This window comes from Rhodnius prolixus, unplaced genomic scaffold (assembly GCF_049639745.1).
Source record: "Rhodnius prolixus isolate KJV_2025 unplaced genomic scaffold, Rpr scaffold_1, whole genome shotgun sequence".
NCBI lineage: Eukaryota > Metazoa > Arthropoda > Insecta > Hemiptera > Reduviidae > Rhodnius > Rhodnius prolixus.
Window position 1 is genome coordinate 18,995,622 of NW_027411581.1, and position 20,435 is coordinate 19,016,056.

At 29.2% G+C, this 20,435-nt stretch overlaps 3 protein-coding genes across 6 annotated transcripts; 1 reads left to right on the forward strand and 2 right to left on the reverse strand.

Annotated features, from left to right (window-relative positions):
• The first annotated feature begins 55 nt into the window (after positions 1-55).
• On the forward strand, positions 56-8,388 carry LOC141456895 (popeye domain-containing protein 1-like). Of its 2 annotated transcripts, none has more exons than XM_074133280.1 (8): positions 56-177; positions 425-519; positions 811-1,070; positions 2,751-3,077; positions 4,048-4,156; positions 4,283-4,394; positions 5,149-5,373; positions 5,520-8,388. In XM_074133280.1, the coding sequence occupies exons 3-8, from the start codon at positions 862-864 to the stop codon at positions 5,711-5,713; spliced, it is 1,176 nt and encodes a 391-aa protein (XP_073989381.1). In that variant the 5' UTR covers positions 56-177; positions 425-519; positions 811-861; the 3' UTR covers positions 5,714-8,388. The 2 variants fall into 2 exon arrangements, with proteins under 2 accessions (XP_073989381.1, XP_073989373.1); XM_074133272.1 differs by having other exon boundaries at positions 104-241.
• A 2,197-nt stretch (positions 8,389-10,585) lies between these two features.
• Positions 10,586-14,425, reverse strand: LOC141456947 (uncharacterized). 2 transcript variants are annotated; one of them, XM_074133373.1, is made up of 4 exons: positions 13,111-14,425; positions 12,699-13,035; positions 11,319-11,527; positions 10,586-10,856 (listed from the first exon to the last, which is right to left on the reverse strand). In XM_074133373.1, exons 1-4 carry the CDS (start codon positions 13,189-13,191, stop codon positions 10,764-10,766), a joined length of 720 nt encoding a protein of 239 aa, XP_073989474.1. In that variant the 5' UTR covers positions 13,192-14,425; the 3' UTR covers positions 10,586-10,763. The 2 variants fall into 2 exon arrangements, with proteins under 2 accessions (XP_073989474.1, XP_073989479.1); XM_074133378.1 differs by having other exon boundaries at positions 11,315-11,527.
• Positions 14,426-17,909: 3,484 nt separating this feature from the next.
• Positions 17,910-20,435, reverse strand: LOC141456940 (uncharacterized). 2 transcript variants are annotated; one of them, XM_074133369.1, is made up of 4 exons: positions 20,360-20,435; positions 19,870-20,024; positions 19,519-19,801; positions 17,910-18,293 (listed from the first exon to the last, which is right to left on the reverse strand). In XM_074133369.1, the coding sequence occupies exons 2-4, from the start codon at positions 20,022-20,024 to the stop codon at positions 18,072-18,074; spliced, it is 660 nt and encodes a 219-aa protein (XP_073989470.1). In that variant the 5' UTR covers positions 20,360-20,435; the 3' UTR covers positions 17,910-18,071. The 2 variants fall into 2 exon arrangements, with proteins under 2 accessions (XP_073989470.1, XP_073989460.1); XM_074133359.1 differs by having other exon boundaries at positions 20,104-20,416.

Here is a 20,435-nt window from a genome sequence, read left to right on the forward strand (position 1 = left end):
TATTGCACTTAAAAAAATAATAATAAAAAGCTACAGCTTCTTACTATGGTGCAATAAATAGTGGTGATTGTATGGGAGTGATTATTGATTTTTGCCCACTTGGGAGGGGCAAGTTCACATTTCAATGGCTAACCCTTTGTTATTATCCATCTCCAACGTTATTCTTAAGTATTCGTCGTAAGTATTTATATAGAATAAAAAAGGTTTTGATTATAAGTATTGGTCTCAGACTTAAATAAATGTAAGTAGTAAAGATAATACCAGATAGTTAAGTGACCTATATTATCTTGTCATGTATTCATTATGAAAAGGATAACCGTTGGTTAATTCACCTTCATTTATGTTTTCTTAGCTTAAGTTTGAAATATTTGTTAAAAAATTGTATATATTTTTTTTAATATAATTATGATTCTAACAATTTCAGATTAGATAGATATGCTTAAATTGAATGGTTGGAAAAGATATATTCGTTTTAATAAAAACTGGCTTTAATAAATATGTTACATGATTGGACATGAGGTAAGTAACACAAACATAATTATATAATATAAATAATAACATAAATTTAATCTTAATTCTTTGAATTTCACAAATTGTTTTTGAGGATCGTATTATTAGTATCGAACTGTTGCCTTCAACTTAGCATTTTCATCTTGTAATTTACATGCTGCTGTAAATGTACTCATCTATAGTGAAAACTACATTATTATCTTATATTGATAATGAAACACAACTACAGCAGTGACTAGTCAGATACATATTCTTTGTATATCAATTTTTAGAAGCTTAATTATTATTTTTTATTTCCAGGATAGTCAGGTGTAAGTGCTATGGGTGGGAAACAGAGTGTGCGATTGCACCATGGAGAATTGTAGCCTGTTATTGGAGGAAAATTGTACAAATTTATTTTTGGACGTTAATTCAACATACTCGCCTGAAAATACTATTCCACCGCAGTCTTGTGGTGTATGGGAACCTGCTCAACATAATCTTTTCCAGTTATCAAATTTTTTCTTCGCAGCTGCTTTCTTAGTGCCAAGGAGTTATAAGCAAGGAATTATTATACTTAGGTATGTTTTTGGTTGTTTTTTTTCTCTTTCGATAGTCGGATGAAATGAATTATATATATATGTATATTTTTTGAGAATTTATGAAAGATAAGTTCATGAAAAAAATTTCAGTAGATAAGCAATTTTATTCTAAGAAGTTTTTTCTAATTTCACTCATTTAATAAAACAATAATCGTGCAAGTGAATATTCATTTATTTTAGTTACTTTCATTACATTTATAAAGTGAATCGTCTTAACATACATATGTATATTCAAATTATTAGTTAATCTTTTCACCTAACAGGTTTACAAAGCATGAACTTAACATTTAAATACAATAGCTGGGAGTTGTTGAATAGAAATGTAAATCGCATTTCTTTTTAAATTTATCCTCTTCGAGTTTTGGAAAAGAATCTTATAGTAAATTCTTTTGAATTTATTTTTGTGTTTACTGCGCTTTCATAGTAGTAATATAACAATAACAGTAATACATTATTAGTCTTCCATTACTTTAGAAATACTCAGCAAGACTTCTCAGTTGTTTATGTGGCAAAATATTAGAACGTTTTTGCAAGGAAGAATATTAAAGTGTATTATATCAAATTCCACGATTTACAAACTCGTAATCTCACTCAGTAGTGACTAAAAAGGTTGAGAATTAAGAAAATATTATTTTCAAAAAAAAAAAAAATTGTGATTTCATAAAGTTAAATAATAGAGGCATAAGATAAACAACGAAATTGAATTGTAAGCTACTAATCTATAATTGACATCCGAACAAAACCTTTTAAAATTTTTTACCTTTAGGGGTATAAAAAATGAAAATAAAAAACACATTCAGACCAAAATAAAACGTATAAAGAAAGGAATGAGGTCTCTTTCACAACTCTTAAGGGAAAGAATTCCATCCCTCAAATTTCCATGAACATGCTTTGCAGCGAATTAGGTACATACATAATAAGTCGCTGTTGAAATAGAGTGAAATTCAAAGATTTGACGAAAATTAAGATTATGATAAAAAAAGAAGTTGTGGTAATTATGATTTATAGCAAGAGTTACTTATTTATCTTCATTAATTTGTTACAGCAAAATGTAACTTAATGTTAGTCTACTTAGTTCAGTTGAATGAAAATTTTTAATTTTTTAATTTTGCATGACTGTGCATATACTTATGTATATATTTTGTTAGTATTGTTGGGAAATAATGAAATTTTTCGTTTGTGTTATGGATGAGTTATATTTTTCTAAAGCTTTCGGTTAGGTGAGCCTAACTATTTTTAGTTGGGACTCTCTTATGTTTCCTTTAGACTGTCCTTGCACAACCTAAGAAGAAGAATAAAACACAATTATAACATAATAAGAACAATTTTAGGAATTTTGTTACTTAAATTTCTACAATCTTTTGATTATAGATTATTTTTTTTTTTACATATGTAGTAATATGCTCAAAGTTTATATGCATTTAGACATTTTTTTTAAAAAACATTTACATTTTTTTTAATTCATGGTTTTATTTGACTGAAAGTCGATATCGAGGACATGAGTACAATTCTTAGTAGAAGGAGATATTTTAAGAAACAACCTCTAAGCAATTCATCTTTCTTTCATTTAAATTTTTGTTTCCATCCAACTACTTTAACTATTTTAAGGTAGCATCAAATAACATCAATAAACATTTAAATGTTTATTTTGCATTTTAGGTCATTGCTCACTGCTGGATTCTTTGTTCAAGCAGTGTGGTCAGGAGTGTATTTCTGCTCAGGAGATATAGTTATTTGGTCAACAGTATTGGGTCTCCTAAATTTAGTGCACACATTTGCATTATTTGTACGACTTACACCTCCTTCACTTTCACCAGAGCTTACAGAGCTTTATGTTAGAATGTTCAGCCCATTAAAAGTGTCAAAAAAGCATTTTAAAGAGCTTACTAGAGAAGCTAGTGTTTTGTTGTTAGATCCAGGCGATGCATATGCCGTAGAAGAGGTGACCAACGCTGATGAACGATTATCTATATTATTAAAAGGAAAGTAAGTGAATCGATATTTATTTATTTTATAAAGAAGACTATCTAAAACTTTCTGTTGACAATTAGAATATTCCTGAAGTGTACTTTTCTATTTATTATTATCTTCCTTTCTTTTACCTTTTTTGAATGCTGCAGTCATACATAAAAAATTAATTAAAATAAAAATAAGAGATAAACAATTTTGACCAGAAACCCAAACCTTTCTCATTCTACAATTTTAAGATCTAATCGATATAACTGTATAAACGAGAGAATTTTTAAACCACATTTACAACTTAACAGTGTTCAAAGGAGATAGATTACCCATAGTTTGTTCTAGCTTGATAAAAGGGGTTATTAAATTATTGGTTTCCAAAATTCACCCTCGCCCCTAAAAAGACAATTTTTTTAAATAGTTACAGTGTAAATAATAAGTAAAATCGGCCTAAAAAAGTTTAAATAAAACCACGGAAAAAAGAACTTAAGTAAAATTTTTTCAAGAAATCTACTTATAATTCATTATAGTTCTTAATTGACATAAAGTTCGAGATTAATTGGAAATGAATTTCTCATTTTTAATTTATTTTGTTTCTACACAGACAATTAATGATATAACCATTTTTTGACTGGGGGAGGGGGCATTTCAAACAAAGTAGGAAAAATTACCAAAAAAAAGAAGATTATTTTTATCATTGCAGTACAGTAGGTGCAGTGTTCATCTTCTTGCACCTGGCTTTTGTACTTCGGGTAAGTTGTTTACATTTGACAGATATTTAGAAAAACAGGGATTTCATTTTAAGGTAATAAAAGAGCTCTTTTTCGGGGGGATGAAATAGTTCCAAAAGATACGCGAAAATCCTCTCTCTTGAAAGGGACCGTTCTAATAAATTAGAATTCTAATTGCATACTCGCGTTTAACCTAAGCTATTTTGTTAAGTAGTAGTATAATTGTAGAAGTACTGTAGTAACCGTTGTTTTCCCTACCTTTTTAGACTAAAAGTAACATGTGATAGTATTCATCTTCATTACATATCATCTTATCAGTTTATTGATTCCCCGGAATGGGAAGCAGGTCACGTTACAAGTGACGAACTGTTTCAGGTAATTATGATTATTTGTTTCTTCTGTTTCCATTTATGAATTTCCAAATTATCTATCGTGAAATTGATTTATCCTAAATAAATCATTTTAAAATAATTTCTGACATTTTATTCATTACATTTCTAGGTAACTATTACGGCAGAAGAAGAAAGCTTATATTTATGTTGGCCTAAATTGAGACTAGCAAGAGTTCTTAGGCACAGACCTACGTTAAAAATTGTACTGTCTAATTTAATAGGTAATTTCATCTCATATTAATGTGGAACCCTTAATTTGTTCTGATATTTGAAGTGTGAATGTTAGGGAATAAAATTTATCTTTTACTCGACTTTGGTATAATTTTCATGTTTAAACTCTACAGCAATACCTGTTTCTCTTATTTTTAATGTAGTTCATACAATTTTCACTTACTAAAAGTCTCAAAAACCCTTATTTGATAGTACCATGATGTCTGCATTTAAAGAGAAGGTTGCCCAATTGCCGGCACATTGGGTGGCGCCAAGTTTTAACGCACCTTTATTTTTATTTATTACAATATAAAAGGAAAAGAAATACGGGAACATTTTTTTATCGTAAAAGAGTAGAGTATCAAGAGCTAAAACATCTATTAAAATTCTCCTGCATGAATTCTGTATGATAATTAATTTTAAAATTGTTTGAATATTGGAATTTTTTTAGTTATCTTCGCATTACATGTAACTTTAGGGGATCATAGTAACATAAATGGTTTTCAGGATTAAAGAACTCAAATCTTAGGAGACTTAAGTCCGTAACTGAATATTTGGATTGGACTCGGCTTAGCAACTGTTAATTTTTTCTTTGGGTAATTGTTTGCTACATAGGCTCAGAAGGCTGGCGTAGGTTTTGGACTTAGCCTAAGTACAAAAACTAATAGAATAATGAATCATTTTCTTTTACCGTCAGTCTCAAAATTTGGTACTCACCACAAAAATCCAAAATTCATACATATTATTTAAAATTTCCTTTTACAGGTAAAGATATAACGCAGAAACTTTATTGGTTAAACGAAGCTGTAGGCTTAAGTGGTGCCTACGGAGGAAAAGATATGACTCCTACTGGATGCGAACATTTTCGTAGAGTCATGTCCAGGTCATTATCTGTAGATGCTGTAAATACAAGTACCAAAGGTCATGTTAAATCGGTAGCATGGCGTAAACAAGTTGGAGAGAAAACTGATTCTCTTTTGTTTTCAGATAGTAAGTATTAAAGAGAAAATTATTGTTATTATTATTTTATAATAGGTAACAACACTAGAGTCATGGAAAGAATACCTAAGCAGGTGTAATATTTTTATAATTATAATTTTTCTGATTATTTCCACAATTACTTTTGATTACTTTAGATGAATCACCGTTACAAATTACCCAACATGAATGGTGGCCACCGGTCACAGCGAATCAATTTTTGGAGAGTTCACCATTTCCCTCAGCCTTACCATCGGTCGGTAATTTACTTCCTGTTACTTCTGCAGTAACTCCTGCTAAAAGCAGTATCCGCAAACCTAGAGAAGTTAAATTTGAAGAAAGTAATGTTTGACATGAATTTATACCTAATGAACGTTTTCCTCTTTTGAACCTGTAACAATGAGCTTCCTTTAAAATGTTATTTTTATTTTTTAAATATTTTTATTTACAATAATTTTTATTGGCTGGATGTATATATATTTATATATGTATAGTTGTGTAAACCTTTATAGAATTTTCAGTACTTTTTTTTTATTTAATTCTATTGTTTTACAAAAAAAAATGATATAAATTAAGCGTTGTTTATGTTTTTGTCTTCCACAGACTTTACTCTTTTTTTAATAAACGTGATGAACTAAATATTTATTAATGTAATTAAACAATAGTATTAACTTTTTGTATAAATATTCGGGAATTAACAATCAATGTATAATTAAATTGAAAATCAATATACGCTAAGTGAATGGACGGTACAATATAATATCTGTATATACTTTATTTATATACATATATTATTAATTACTGGGGATGCAAAAAGATATTGTTATTGTGTAGTGAATATATTGACGATTAGATAGAGTGCCTTGGTGTATTATATGTTATGTTTAATATTGAATATCTATTTAGAATGGGTTGTTGAGCCAGACTTGAAGTAATTTGAGCTCAATAGTACAATAATAATCTTATCAAAGGACGATGTTTCAGTTTTATTTTGTTTTTCTTTTTGTGGTATCGTCACACAGAATTTAAAATCGAAAAAAACTATCAATAACCTTCAGTGTTGTACAAAGAACAAACAAACAAAAAAAAATATATATATATATATTTTAATGTTCCCACTTCATGTTACAATGTTCTCTGGTAACCCATAAAAGCGTTTAAGAAGACTGTATTAAATTTGAACCCTATTTATAATCTATGTACTTGTAAATGGACTAAATTTTACAAGCTGTAAAAAAAAAGAAAAAAGAAAATTAAATTATTGTAGTTTTCAATAATGTTTTAATGTTCTTATTTTTAACCATTAGCTTCATTGTTACTTTCATATACATTTTTTTTTTTAGTTAAGTAAAAATTTGATAAAATGTTTAAAGCAGTTCCTAAGTTTTTAAAAACCAATAGACAGGAATATAAAATATATTTATTTATTCACAAAATGTATTTTCCTACCATTTATTGGGATATAAAATAAAACTCTGCTCATTAATAGTAAATTCATCCCTAAATACCTTAATTCTTTTAAATTAAATGTATAAAAAAAAAAATCGTTTTATTTTTAAAAGAAATATAAATAAAAAATTATTCAAAATGATACTGAATTTTTGCGATAATATTCTATTAAAGAAAAGTTTTCCTCTTGTAGTTGATTGTATAAAAATGAATAGCTTATTAATGAACGAATCATACAAAATTGTAAAATAACAGTTTTTTATACTCCTGTTGCTATAATTAATTTTACACACAAAAAAAATGCATAAGTGAATCGATCATGGTTACAACGAAAGCCGAGTAGAACATACAAAAAATAAATAAAATTTATTGATTAACTATCACTGCAAAATAATGCCTTAAATTAATCTAAAGACTGGATTTAATAAAAAAAATTCCACTAAATTCTATTGATATTCAGATCAATAGTTAATTAATATTTACCCTTTCCTCCTCTTTCCTACAAAAAAAAGAAAGAAAAAGAAAAGAAATGAAAACTATATACAAATAAATAATATTGAAAATATTATTATCTTCAAGCTTCATTAATTTAACTTGTAAATAAACATTCTTTGTTGATTTATTCCTTTAAAATACTTTTGAGGCTGTGTAACAAGTATTAAGTGATATATTAACGTATAATTTTAACTATTTTTCCAGAGAACATAACCTAAGACATTTGCATTACATTAAATGATTTGCTTGTTAACATGATGATGTTTAATATGAATTAAATTATCAATTTTAATTAAGTATATTATTTAATTGTTAATGTGTAGTTATTTCATTTGAATTATGTTTATTGTAATAAATATGGAAAATCCACACTTTATCTGTGATTTTGCATAAAATAATTATTGGCCTTTAAACAAAAATATATTACTTCATTAACCAATAATTATTAACTGCTTTATATTATCACAAACATACTGTATTTCTGCTGGAAAGTGATTGTAGTTTGACCCTCTAGATTTAACTTATATACTGGACAAAGGAAAATTAAAAGTTACCTTTATTCAATTATAAATTAATCTATAACACTCCTATTTTAAACCTTGTTTTAGCTAAAAATTTGTACAACACTGATTATTAACGTCCCAACACGGAATGTAAAAAAATAAAATAAAAAATACCAAGAGCCACCCACATACTTTAAAAGAAAAATGCCTCTGAATAAAAAGGTATGTATTATTCATTCGTTAAATTTATTTATATATATTTTTTAAACTATTAAAAATATAATAAAAATCGATACTGAAAAGTAAATCATTTAAGGCTTTATCAGAGGCAACATTTAATTATAGAAAATTGGCTTCTTTTTTTTTAAACAGATAATTAGGCAGAACTAATAATTATGCTAAATACCTGATTGATGCACATGTAATGGGTCCAAAATACTACATTAATATAAATATTTATATATATGCTCAAGAAAGAATTAGATTATCTGCGAATCCTGTTTGGTTTTCTTGTATGATAATGACGTGTCCAAATTTCCTAGTAAATAAATAAATGTTCTCTGTTTTTACATTGAAAAAATATTGAACTGAACTTTAAATTTTTTATTTTTGGAACCTTCCTAATGAAGTCATGTATTTTATTTTTTTTTACTCTCTCTTCCTTACATTTTTACTAATATTAAATTAACAGTGCATTTATTCCCTTTTCTCCAATAAATGTTTAACTAGCACATGTCGACGCAGTTCATGTGTCTTGGAGCAATCAATGAAACATCCAAGGTTCTAAGTTCATTGAAACATTTTATAAAAGAATTGGTATGTTTCTATGTTAAACCTAAACATTAATTAAAATTTACCACTATTATTAATGCATGAACATATATTATGTCTCATCCTCGAATGTTGCTGATTGGATTTAGATTTGGTTATTTTTTCTTGGCGATTAATTAATGGAGCAATCATTTATATTATTGGAATCTTAATATGACAATTTACTACATAGTGGTGCTTCATGGCCACATTGCAATTCATTAGTGCCTCATAATTTGACAAACCAAAGGTTACCACTAAGTCTTGATTCTTCTGCTTAAATGTTTTTTCACATGTATATCAACATTAATTATTGATATATGGCTGTATAAATATTAATTTATGTTCTATGTTTCTAAATTGAGTAATCATATTAGCCTTAACTTGGAGAAGGTGGAAGTAGAAGGACAGGAATTGTGGAGTTGTGTACCATGGATAGTATTCTATAGCCATACACTTCAAGGAGTTGCTGCTGGTTGTCGAAGTCTTTGATGAGGGAAGCCAGAGCATTGATACCATTGCTTACAACTAGGGTATCAAAAAGTTTTTTCTCTCTTAGAACAATAAAAAAGAAAAATTAAGTGAGTGATACCAATTTTGAAAAATTGGTTTGTCCTTTCAACTGTTGTGTCGTCCACATTGTTCGCTGTAAAGTTAAAATCCACTGATCTGAATCAAACCCACTTGACAATTAAACTTAGCTGAATGAACTCTAACCGCAAGAGCTGCTATGTACTATAGCAATCAACAAACGGAAATTATGGAAATGAATAAAAAGAGAGTAAAATCAAAAAAATGTATTGAGAAATAAAATTTTTGAATCATTCCAGGATTCTTGAAAGATCGATAGATAAATTAAGGACACAGCTTTGCCCAGCAATGATTAGTCATTTGTGACTTTTCGCACGATGGCCCAAAGTAATTATCTCACTAAGATAAAATTTCTAAAAGCCGAAATTGGAGCGGTGATCTATTGAAAATAAGGTTTTAACAGAGATATAGTCAGTGAAATCACCCAAGATGCTAAACGAGTGCTCTGTAAGCCTCACTTAGAGTACCAATTTAGGTAGTAGTAAACTAACATCTAGTCCCTGCTACCTCTTCGTGGCCATCACAGTAGTGAAGGAAGAAATTTGGGCGTTAATTGGGAAATTAGAACTTTAAGCACATTATTTAGATTCCATGTTGGAGTATCTCCGTTAGGATGATTCAACACTCCCACTTTTAGAACAATGAGAACATTTTTTTAGATTTTAAGTTAGGGTTGATTCCCGCAAGAGGTGATTGTCGCATGCAATCACCTGGGGTGTAGCGATCCCACGGGTACCTGAGCTGAGTACACCATACGAATTCAGCAATAAGTTGAATTAAATGTCATTAACACTATATTCACAACCTTAAACATATTTTTTTTATTTAAGATAGGGGACTTTCCGTCAGGATGATATTGTACAATATTTCCTCTTTTAGAACCTTGAACACAATTTTTATGTTAGATAGGGTATCTCCGGCTGGTATGATACAAAATTTCCATTTTTAGAACCTTGAACACAATTCTCATGTTTTAAGACAGGGTATCTCCGTCTGGGATGATTCATATTTAAACCATTAGAATTTAATTAATTAGTTTAAACTTAGGGTATCCCTGTCAGGGTGATATATAAAAGGTTTCTCTAGTGGTGAAAAAATATTTGACAGCACTAAAACCTAGATTGTATTTCTACTGATGACGTAAGGAAAGTTTTCAATAAATTTAATACAATCCCATATTTGGATATAACATAGGCACTTCATTTTTTTAGTCATATATTTCCTTAACCAACACGGTTGATATCTGAACTACCAGGCGTTAGGGATCAAAATAAAGGAACCTCTGGTGTAGAAGAATAACTCAATCATTTTAAATATACTTACCTTAATTTTCTCAAAATAATAAATCTAAGGAAAAGGCTAATAAAAACCCCATATTTTAGAGATCCATCATTTTATTTTAGTGAAGTGTGCTGTGACAGACAAAGGCATTATTCAATCTCCTTTATCAACCCACATCTACTTCATACACATAATGTCCGAACACTTAATCGGCCACATTCTGTTAGAATTCTGTAAAATGTATGTTACAGATTATAAGTAAGTTTATTGAATTTACACTGGCTGTTTTACATAATAGCCCCATGGGGCAAAATACTTTTTGTTTCCATTCTCTTTTAAATATTCTTCGTTTGGTCCTCTAAATACCTGTAGCAAATAAAATTATTAATCAACTAAAAATGAAAATTACAGACGTCAGATAATTACATAACAAGGAAATTATTGAATATTTTCCGTCAGTGCAACCTAATTAAGAAATAGATAATTTTTTATCTCTATTCTTATTAATCCAGGCTGTGGAACATATTTTACAGTCACATAATAATATACTTAATTTGAAAAAAATAAATTTTCTTTCATACAAATTTTGTTACGACAAATTAATAGAAATTATAATCTGTTACTGTAAAATACGTTCTACAGCCGTGAAGTGGCCTGGTTCCCTAGCTCGAAAGCTTGACAAAAAATAAAAAAATAATTACCAAAATTGGTGAAAATTTTTCTTCCATTTGGCTGAATAAAAGTTTCTTATTAAATATTAATAGAGAGAGACTGCAGCACAATGAAACTAAACAAGTATTTTTAAAATAAACAAACGTTGTTACTTGCATGAATGAAAACTCTTCCTGGAGGTTCTGGAGACTGATATTGATAATCTCTGTGTCTCAGTGAGGAAATTGGAAGAGAATCTATAATGTTTCTAGTTATTGTTTTGGCAATTTTTCCATTCTTATCATTTCCAGGTTGATAAACTTCCATTAATGGTTTTGATTGCACCTTCTTCGGCCTGCTTGAATTATAGGCCATTGTTGTTCTTTCTAACACATGAATGGCAAGTAATTTAAATTATAAAATGCTAGCAATTATAAGAAGTTCAATTTTAAATTGTTTTGTCCGTCAAAAGATTTTTTTTCACATCTACTACCAGGAATATCAACGTTTCTTGAAATAGCAACTATTGAAATTTTATTAATATAAATCATTCAATTTTATATAAAATTTTGTACATTACAACCTTCGGTAGAGCCAAATTTTAGCTCCTGCATATGATGTCCCTAGCATCAGCCTTTGCTTCAAACTTTAAAAATAATAGTTGGCATCAAATGGGATTCCAAATAATTATTGGGTTATTATATAATTCGTCTTTAGATACGGTTATTAACTTAGCAACTCTACAAATTTAGCAGCACCAATAAATCAGAACTTTCGATTCTCAATAAACTGTATTAAAGGAAAAATCTCAAAGTTCAAACTAACACTTGTAAAAAATAGAATTTGTCTAACAAGCTAAGAACATCTTCCCAGTATTAATCAGGTCACTGATATCTTACAAAATGTTATGTTTTTTTGACGCGTAAGCCAAAATGTATATCGGTTTATCTTTTTCACCTACACTCTTGCAACAGCTTCGTTATCATTAATACTCGGCCCAATAAAAAGAAAACCTTCCGATAACCATCAAGCCATAAGCCTTAAAGGTCTTACACTTTGGAACCCTTGCCGGAATCGAACCCTCAATCCGATTGCCACAAAGGAGGTATGGATTAAGGCTAGCACTAATACGTATCAATCCCATTCTTATTAGCACGTAGATCTAAATAATTCCTTTTTACCAAAAAAGTACCAATTAGAAAAAAGTAATTGCCTATTTTTTCAGGCGGGCTTTACGTCCAACTACCAATTAGGTGTCGTGGACGGAGGCGACTAGCAAACATACTTTACTAAATTTTTTTTATCAACCATTAAATAAAATCCAAGGCCTAAGACCGGGAATCAAACCCGGTACCACAATACATATTAGCTTTACAGGTAAAATACCAATTAAAATCCTCAGAACTTTAGCTAGACACGCTTTCGCCTTCCTATATTCTTTGACTACAAATTTGGCCAAAACGTATAATACATTAAACAGATAACATCCTTACTATCAAAGTAATAAGTCTAACTTATGCTGATTAGGGAAAGAAATACAGGAAACTTGTTACCTACCTGAATTATCGCTTGTGATCTTTGAATGATTAAAAGAAACATTAAAATTTGGTAAAATATATTGAGAAGCAGATGAACTAACTATATTATCTTCAAAAAATGTAGTTGGTTTAGTGAAGGTTTTAATTACTGATGATGTAGAATTTTCTGATATGACGGAAGGATTAATAATGTTTAAAAATTGTTTAAGATGTTCCAGTTTCATTGCCGTCACTTCAGCTTTGTAAATTTCAAAATTTAAATGCTTATTATCTGTTTTAAGATATTTTCTGTCAAAATTTTCATAATTGTGATTGAAATGAACTTTACTCGAAGTAATTTTTATTAAATAAGAAACCTGAAATGAAATTAACTTATGACAAATTGGTGTTATAGTTATAATGAAGTTATAATATTTTACATTTTCACTTACCATTAAACTGACGTTGATCATTGAGAGACACATAATGTACTGCCAAGTAGTCTTAAAAGATAAATAGAGAAAGGAAAACATCTCTATTTGTGACACATATTCAGTCAGTTGTTAACACTACCATTATTTTAATTTGCGCGACGCATGTTATGATAATTTCTAAACGGGCAATAAAAATTAAGTCTATTCAACTTAACGCACCCAGCAGTTTCTAAAAACATAATTTGTTTTTATCCTCAGAATGCATCATAACTTTCTAGTGTAACTAAATTTCGAATATGGACTACGATTTTCTGTGTTATGTAGGTTTACAATTTTTGATAATCTGGTTAAATCCGCAGTGCTGGTAATATCTTTTGATTTTATCCAAAGAAGCACACACGTTTCTTGTATCCTTCACCAGTTTCAGACTTTCATCAGAGGTACATATTTTGATTTCACTTATGAATTCGACTCGCACTTGTTAACTTGAATTAAACTTGTTAACCCAAATATAATAATTAATACAATTCATAATTTTGTATTGGAAAACTTTTCCTGGCTAAGTCATTTTTCAGAGATATTTGGGAGGATGATGTTCAGCACTCCAGTAAAATGCCACTTAGATGTGGGTTTCTTGATTCACTAATTATACGTTTGTGAGTTTGTTTACTTGCATATCAATTTTCATCCTGTCTTAAGCTTAAATACATGATCAGAAAATGCGAGATCAGAGAATACGTTTTGAGTGGTTTGAAATCTTCTTCAAACAATTTCTATCGCTTCGCCTTTTTTTTAAAAAATATTATCCAGGAAAAAACATTAAGTCATATTTGTGAATGTCGGGTTTGAAATGATGCTGCCGTTAAGTTTCAAAGAAAAAATTACAGACAATAACATTCAGGGCGCTTAGTCTAGATAGAAATAAGGATATCTTCACACCAACATATTATTCATTTAGTTATAGTAAACAAAATTAGCAAGATTGTTTTCCTTGAACTCGTGAGTTATTGCTGTTTTTTAATATGACACTTTACGACATTTAAGTACATAAACTGAAACTATTAGTTTCATATTCTGGAAATGCCGCTACATTAATCCTTGTCCATATAAGAGAACTCAATACAATAATCTGAAACTCTTCTTTGTTTAAAAATAAAAAGTTTTTTTTTTTTAACTTTGAGGCGCGTTGACATCTAAAATCATTGATGTTAAGTTCCCTTCCAGCTCACTACTAGCATTATTGCAAATAATTATAAAAAAAAGTTTCGATAAAATTCCTAAAAATAATAAAAATCATGTGCACAATAGAAGAATTCTAACATATGATAGTTAGAAAAGTGTTAGTGAGGGAATTTTTGAGCCCTTATAATGATCACTTTGTTAAAAATGAACCATTAAAAATAAAAAAAAATTATTTGTGAAAATGACAGATCAAGATTCAAGAACTAGCTGTTCGGTTAGTAATAGTTGTACGCCATCAATAAACATAGATACCTACACAGTTTCACTTGAAAGTCTACCCAACTTCCATGATGTAAGTGGTGAAATGTTTAAATATGATAATAAATCCAGGAATATATTTAGAAGTAAACCAAACAGATTGAACACAATAAACGAGAATGACAGCAATTTAATGGATGAAACATTCTCTGCTTCTTTTAACAATAAAATATCTCAATTAAATCTAAGGGCCCAAAATTACACAAACCGCTCGCAAAATATTAATAAATTAAAAGAATTAAGTAAATTTGAAAATGAATTAGTTAGGGAAAGAAAAAATATAGACAATCCCAGGGAAATTGCAATCTCAGGTGAAGGAAAGAACTGCGATGACGATATTTGTAAAGGGTATAACGCTTCTATCAAAATTAAATTGATTTTGAACTCTGAAAGATTAAAAAAATTAACGAGAATATCCAACGCTTCTGGCGAGAATTGTTCCTTGGAAATAGAATTGAATGGTAACAAAAACAGAAAGTTAAAACTAACAAATCACAATAAAAAAAATCAAGCAAATTCAGTTATTTATAAAGAAAGTACATCAACAAATAAAATTCATGTAATTGGTTGTAAAGAAGCAAATTCAGCTAGATGTTATTCTACATCCATTAGTAAAACAATAAAACGTCAGAATGCTATTAAGAAATCAAATATAGGTAATAAACCCTTATTTTTAACTCAATATGAAACATTTGAAAGCCGAGTTATTCCAGAAGTACTGAGCTCTAGTTTGCCAAACACACTAATCACGGAAAGGAGCGAATACAAAGAAAGGAAAACTTATAGTTGGCCCTTAAGCACGAAATCCATTTCTGGCTGCTGTGATTCAAGATTGACTAAGCAATCAGTACTTAAAAACAAAATAATTCACTCCAAAACTGAAAGCCTAATGCAAGATAAATTTGTACAGACAATACTGCCAAAAGTTAAAGAAAACACAGATTTAACTGAGGATGAAGATTTGTTAAAATTGGGAATGTGGTTGGAAATATTGAATAATAGTGAATACAACATTTACAATCAGGATTTTTGTATAACTACAAAAAATGAAAGAACAAAATTTGCAGAAACAAGAGATATAGAAAATGAACGTAATTTTAATTCATTTTTGGAAGAAATGGGGCTGTATGAAACCCACAATAAGGGTGAAAGAATTAAGTCATCAAACAGTAATATTAGCTATTCAGAAAATTGTACAATTAGACCGAATAATTACGATTATGCCCATTTATTGGAACATTTTAGAAACCTTCAATCCAAATCTTTGGTTATTAAGAATGATGAAAATTGTCCTAAAGATCCATCAATGGAATCAATCAGACTAACAGACTTAAACCCTAATGAAGAAAGAGATGACAAAGAAAAAAGAAATAATTTTTATACAAATGTCGTGAGAAAACATTTTTCCTCCAGTTCTGAAAGTTCATTTAAAAAAATCTTTCAAAATGTATTCACGCGTCTTGTTCCAAAAGCAAGCACCGAAGGAAAAACTGATTCATACAAAACTGAAGAACAAAGGTTTCTTGCATTTTTAAGTTTATCAGAGAGAAATCTACCAAATTTGTGGACCAAAATAAATCCTTTCAAATATTGTTTTATCAAAAATAGAGATAAACCTTTTTCTAAAATTTTAGAAGAAAGAAAGAAATCATTGAATGAAATATGGAATTCCAATTCAGATACTTTTCAGTACAGTAGTTTGCCAACAAATGATAATAATGATTTTAATTATTTAAAGGCACCAAAATACGATAGCTTAAACAATTTTTATAACAATAATTACTTTAGTGGTAGTCAGCAATATTACTTGAACAATAACCCTCCATCAAAAAATAGCTCGCCTAATTACCCTTACGATACTATTCCATTTATGCAGTGTCCTGGTGGATGTGATTTGTGTAATCCTGATTCAAATAAAGTACAAAATCTTAATATGATACCACATTAATTTCAATTCTTAGCTCAGCGTATTTCAAATTATGCTATTGTATTGAATTTGCAAATAATAAAGTTGCGCTCATGAAGGACATTGTCACCCAACTATGTTGTTTACAAAGATTTGATTAATGCAGTAAATTAGTAAAATTAAAATTATTTTCAACTGAGCAAAGAGTATTTAACAGTAATTTTGGGAGACAGATCCATTTTCTATTTAAGAGTAACTTTGACAGCAGACATGAGCGTACAGCATGAACACTGTAACCCAAAACATTAATTGGATTTAATTTCTTTTAACTGTAAGTGTAAGAAGTAAGTTATGCAGTACTACAGAGAATTCTATTGCAGATTTAAGACATCAAAAGATTTATGTTTTGAAGTTACCTGTCTGAATTACAGCATTCAATAGATATGTATAAATGCAATCCCAGTATGTTTTAAGGCGTCACTATAGCTTAACGGTTAAGTAAAAGAAGTGGGGACCTCAAAGCAAAGACTTGCAGCAAAGTTGTTAATGGGTTTGATTCAAGTAGACCTTGGTTATTGCTTTTAAAATTAGAAATTTCTAATAAAGAATGTTTGTTTTGTTTTTGCACACATGCCAGCAGGTTTCACATGTAACTGGTCTAAAATGATAAAATGATATTACTTGATCTGTTTTTTTAATTATCAGGCCTTAAAAGGACGGATCTTTGACAATGGCCAGAGAAAGCCTTCATTGCTAAAACTTGTTTATGAATGCTCTACGATTCGGGACTTCTTATTTAGGAGCTTGGAATCTGAAGAGTTAAGGGTTATCTCTTTAACTCTTAAGTTGCTTGATAGTAAAGTAGGAAATTTTGGAAAAGGATTTAGGCAGGCTATCTTAAATTTACGAAATATTAAATGTTGTAAGGATATAACCACAATTAAAGGCTCTCATTTCAACAGAGTTTTGTAAAAGAAATAGTCGACGTTAGAAGCACCTTTTTTAGATTCAAGAATGCCAATCTTTAAGAATGAGGATTGTCAGCCAATTTAGGCTGTTTTTCCTCTAAATTTTGTGAGTATTAGATGATGGTCGAATATATAAATTTGTGAGAAATCCCAATGAATTTAGTTTTCCTACAAATTGTAATAAATTGCGTCGTACAAAAATCTTTTAAAATAAAATATCAAATAAATTATAAAATAAGAAATATGTTAAAAACGTCACAATGACTTGATTAAATGCCAAATTTTGAAGAAATATTAATCTTTAAAGAATTATCAAAGAAAGAAGAGCAGTCTTACAAATGCAAAAAGTTAAACTAAACTACTTTGTATCATAGATTTCCCCTCAAATTTTCTAGTATGAATGGTTGATGAAGGATTGATGTGTAAGAAACAAATAGAAGACAAAAAATTATAAAAATATATTTTTTTAAAATTTCAAAAAGTATTTATAAAAGAAATAAGAAAATTAATATTTAAGAACATTATAGATACCTTACTCCAAAATTGCAGAACAGAAACGTGGAATCATTTAATAAAATATTATTTTATTCTTCACATTTTACTGTTTAGCAATTTTTGGGTAAAATTTCTTTCCACCAATTGGTTGGATAGTGGTACTTTTGTATTTCAATACCTTCACGGGGAACAGGTAAAATATATCCACCAAATTCCTTAAGTGGTAGTGGTGGCGTTACAAGGCGTGGTGGAAAGCAGTTTAAAGATGGCAATGACTCACAATCAGGAGGCAGAACTCTTCTTTTCCAACCAACACGCCTTAACATATTTATCTGAAATCAGAATTTAAAAAACAGAAATTAATGTACAAGAAGAGGAAATTATTATAAGTTTTAGAACTAAGCTAATGAACATTTTGATTTGCTTCTCTCATAAATTAAGAACAAACCTAATGACTAATAATACTAAATAATATACAAACCGAACCTACTATAATATGACTAACTTATTCAATCGCATGGAAAATTAAAATAATATTCATGCAAGTGCAATGCTTGTTTACTTGTTTTTTTTTTGTTTTTTTTACTGTTGCGGTTACTTGTAAAAGTGCTTGTACTTTATATACATGTAAAACTGTCTCACAAACAAACATAAGTCGTTGGCTTTAATGGGGAAAAAATTGATCACCGCTGTTTCTACACTTGAAATAAACATTGTAGAGCAAATGAATTAAAATGTTATTATTTCAAAAAGAAAAGTTAGCGGCGAAACACTTCTCAACAGTTCACACAATTTTCAGTAGCCTAAAGAATAATATATAATTTTATAAATATATTAGTACCAGTTACGCCAGAAAAAGGGATACCAAGTTTCTAGGACTATTGCATAATAATATATATGAAACCCATGCGAATAATTATGCGTGTGTAATGGCACAATATTTTGATTATCTGCTATTGAATATAAAAGTAGTGCGGAAATAGTTCCTGTATTAATTACAGAAAGTATGTACTGGACTAATAAAAATACGGAGTACCACACGCAGGGTCTATGATACTGTAAAGTTAGCGGTAGTATGGATTATTGGAGGCGGAGTGCCATTAAATTTCTAAAACATGGTTGAACCATGCAAAGAGGGGTTTCAATGTGGAAGCTGAAATAGAATTCAGGGATGCACAAATGTCTTAAAAGTACTAAGATAAAAAATTAAGAAAAAAAAAGTAAATGAATCTGTGCTTTTAATGATCAAAGACAAAATCTTTTCAATTTTTATCTAAGAATATTATTTTTTGACGACGTTGTAATTGTGAAAGCGATCTGCTATAGTTTCCAATAATTAAGGATATTAAGCCCCTCTCTTTTAGCTAAGAATTCTTCCCTCAAGTTTAAATTACTGTCGGTTTGCATATTATGGAATCTCGATTGATATAAGAAAAGAAAGCGAAGAACTTTTCTTAAAAGAAGTAAAAAAAATAAATAAAAAAATGGGAAAATGTTTGATACCGAATTCTCTTTATAAACATTTTTATAAAAATATTTAATTAATATAATACTTACGACAAGATCTTTTTCGAATACAACTAACTGGATCTTTCCTCCTGGAAATGCAACATCCGTTATTGTGTAAACGCCTTCTGTAGAATCATAAACCATCTGCATATTCCTACTGCGAAAATTTCTTTCTAAATATACTTCATCTTTTGTCAAAATTTCTTCGTTTAACAGACAAAATTCAATGTCTGATTCCCATGGTAGAGACTGTGAAGATCTAAGTTGACCCCACAGACTTCCATAGCACAAAAAATGTGTAAGTCCGATTGCATTTAAGACATTGTGCACCCTGTCAAAACAATATTTTTTTAAAGTTGGTTATTTAGGGAAAATAGTTAAATTGAATTAAAGGTATACCTATTTGCTAATTTATGTAGTCCTTGTTGAAATGTCTTTGAATGATGGCATGTTTGAGTGAAAGTTCTACTAAATTTATTAACAATAAGCCAAGAGGAAACAATGAACGCAAATGTTATTAACACCAAAACACTTCTGAAAAAACTAATTCTCATCTGAAATAAAATTCAAAAATTTAATAATTAAGAGTAAATTAACAAAGTTAAAATATTTTAGAAGTATAAATTATTACACCTTAGATAATTTTTGTTGAATCAAAACCAAATCCAAATCACAGAGCAGGGAAGTATTCATTTCGTTACTTATCTACCTTTTAATATTGGCTGGGAAACAAAAGAGGTTTGTGGGGACATTTTGCTGTTATAACCTCCTCTTAAATCGCAAGTAAAATAAATAATACTCTAATCTATGTATTTTTCTAAAGATTCTAAACATAAATAGTAGGTAAGACAAATGGAAATGAATATTGCCGATTATAACTAATACTGACACTCAGCTGTCCCGGGTGGCTGTAGGGTTGTATACATGGCTTCTAGTTCTGCTCATGCTCAGTTCTAGATGGATCT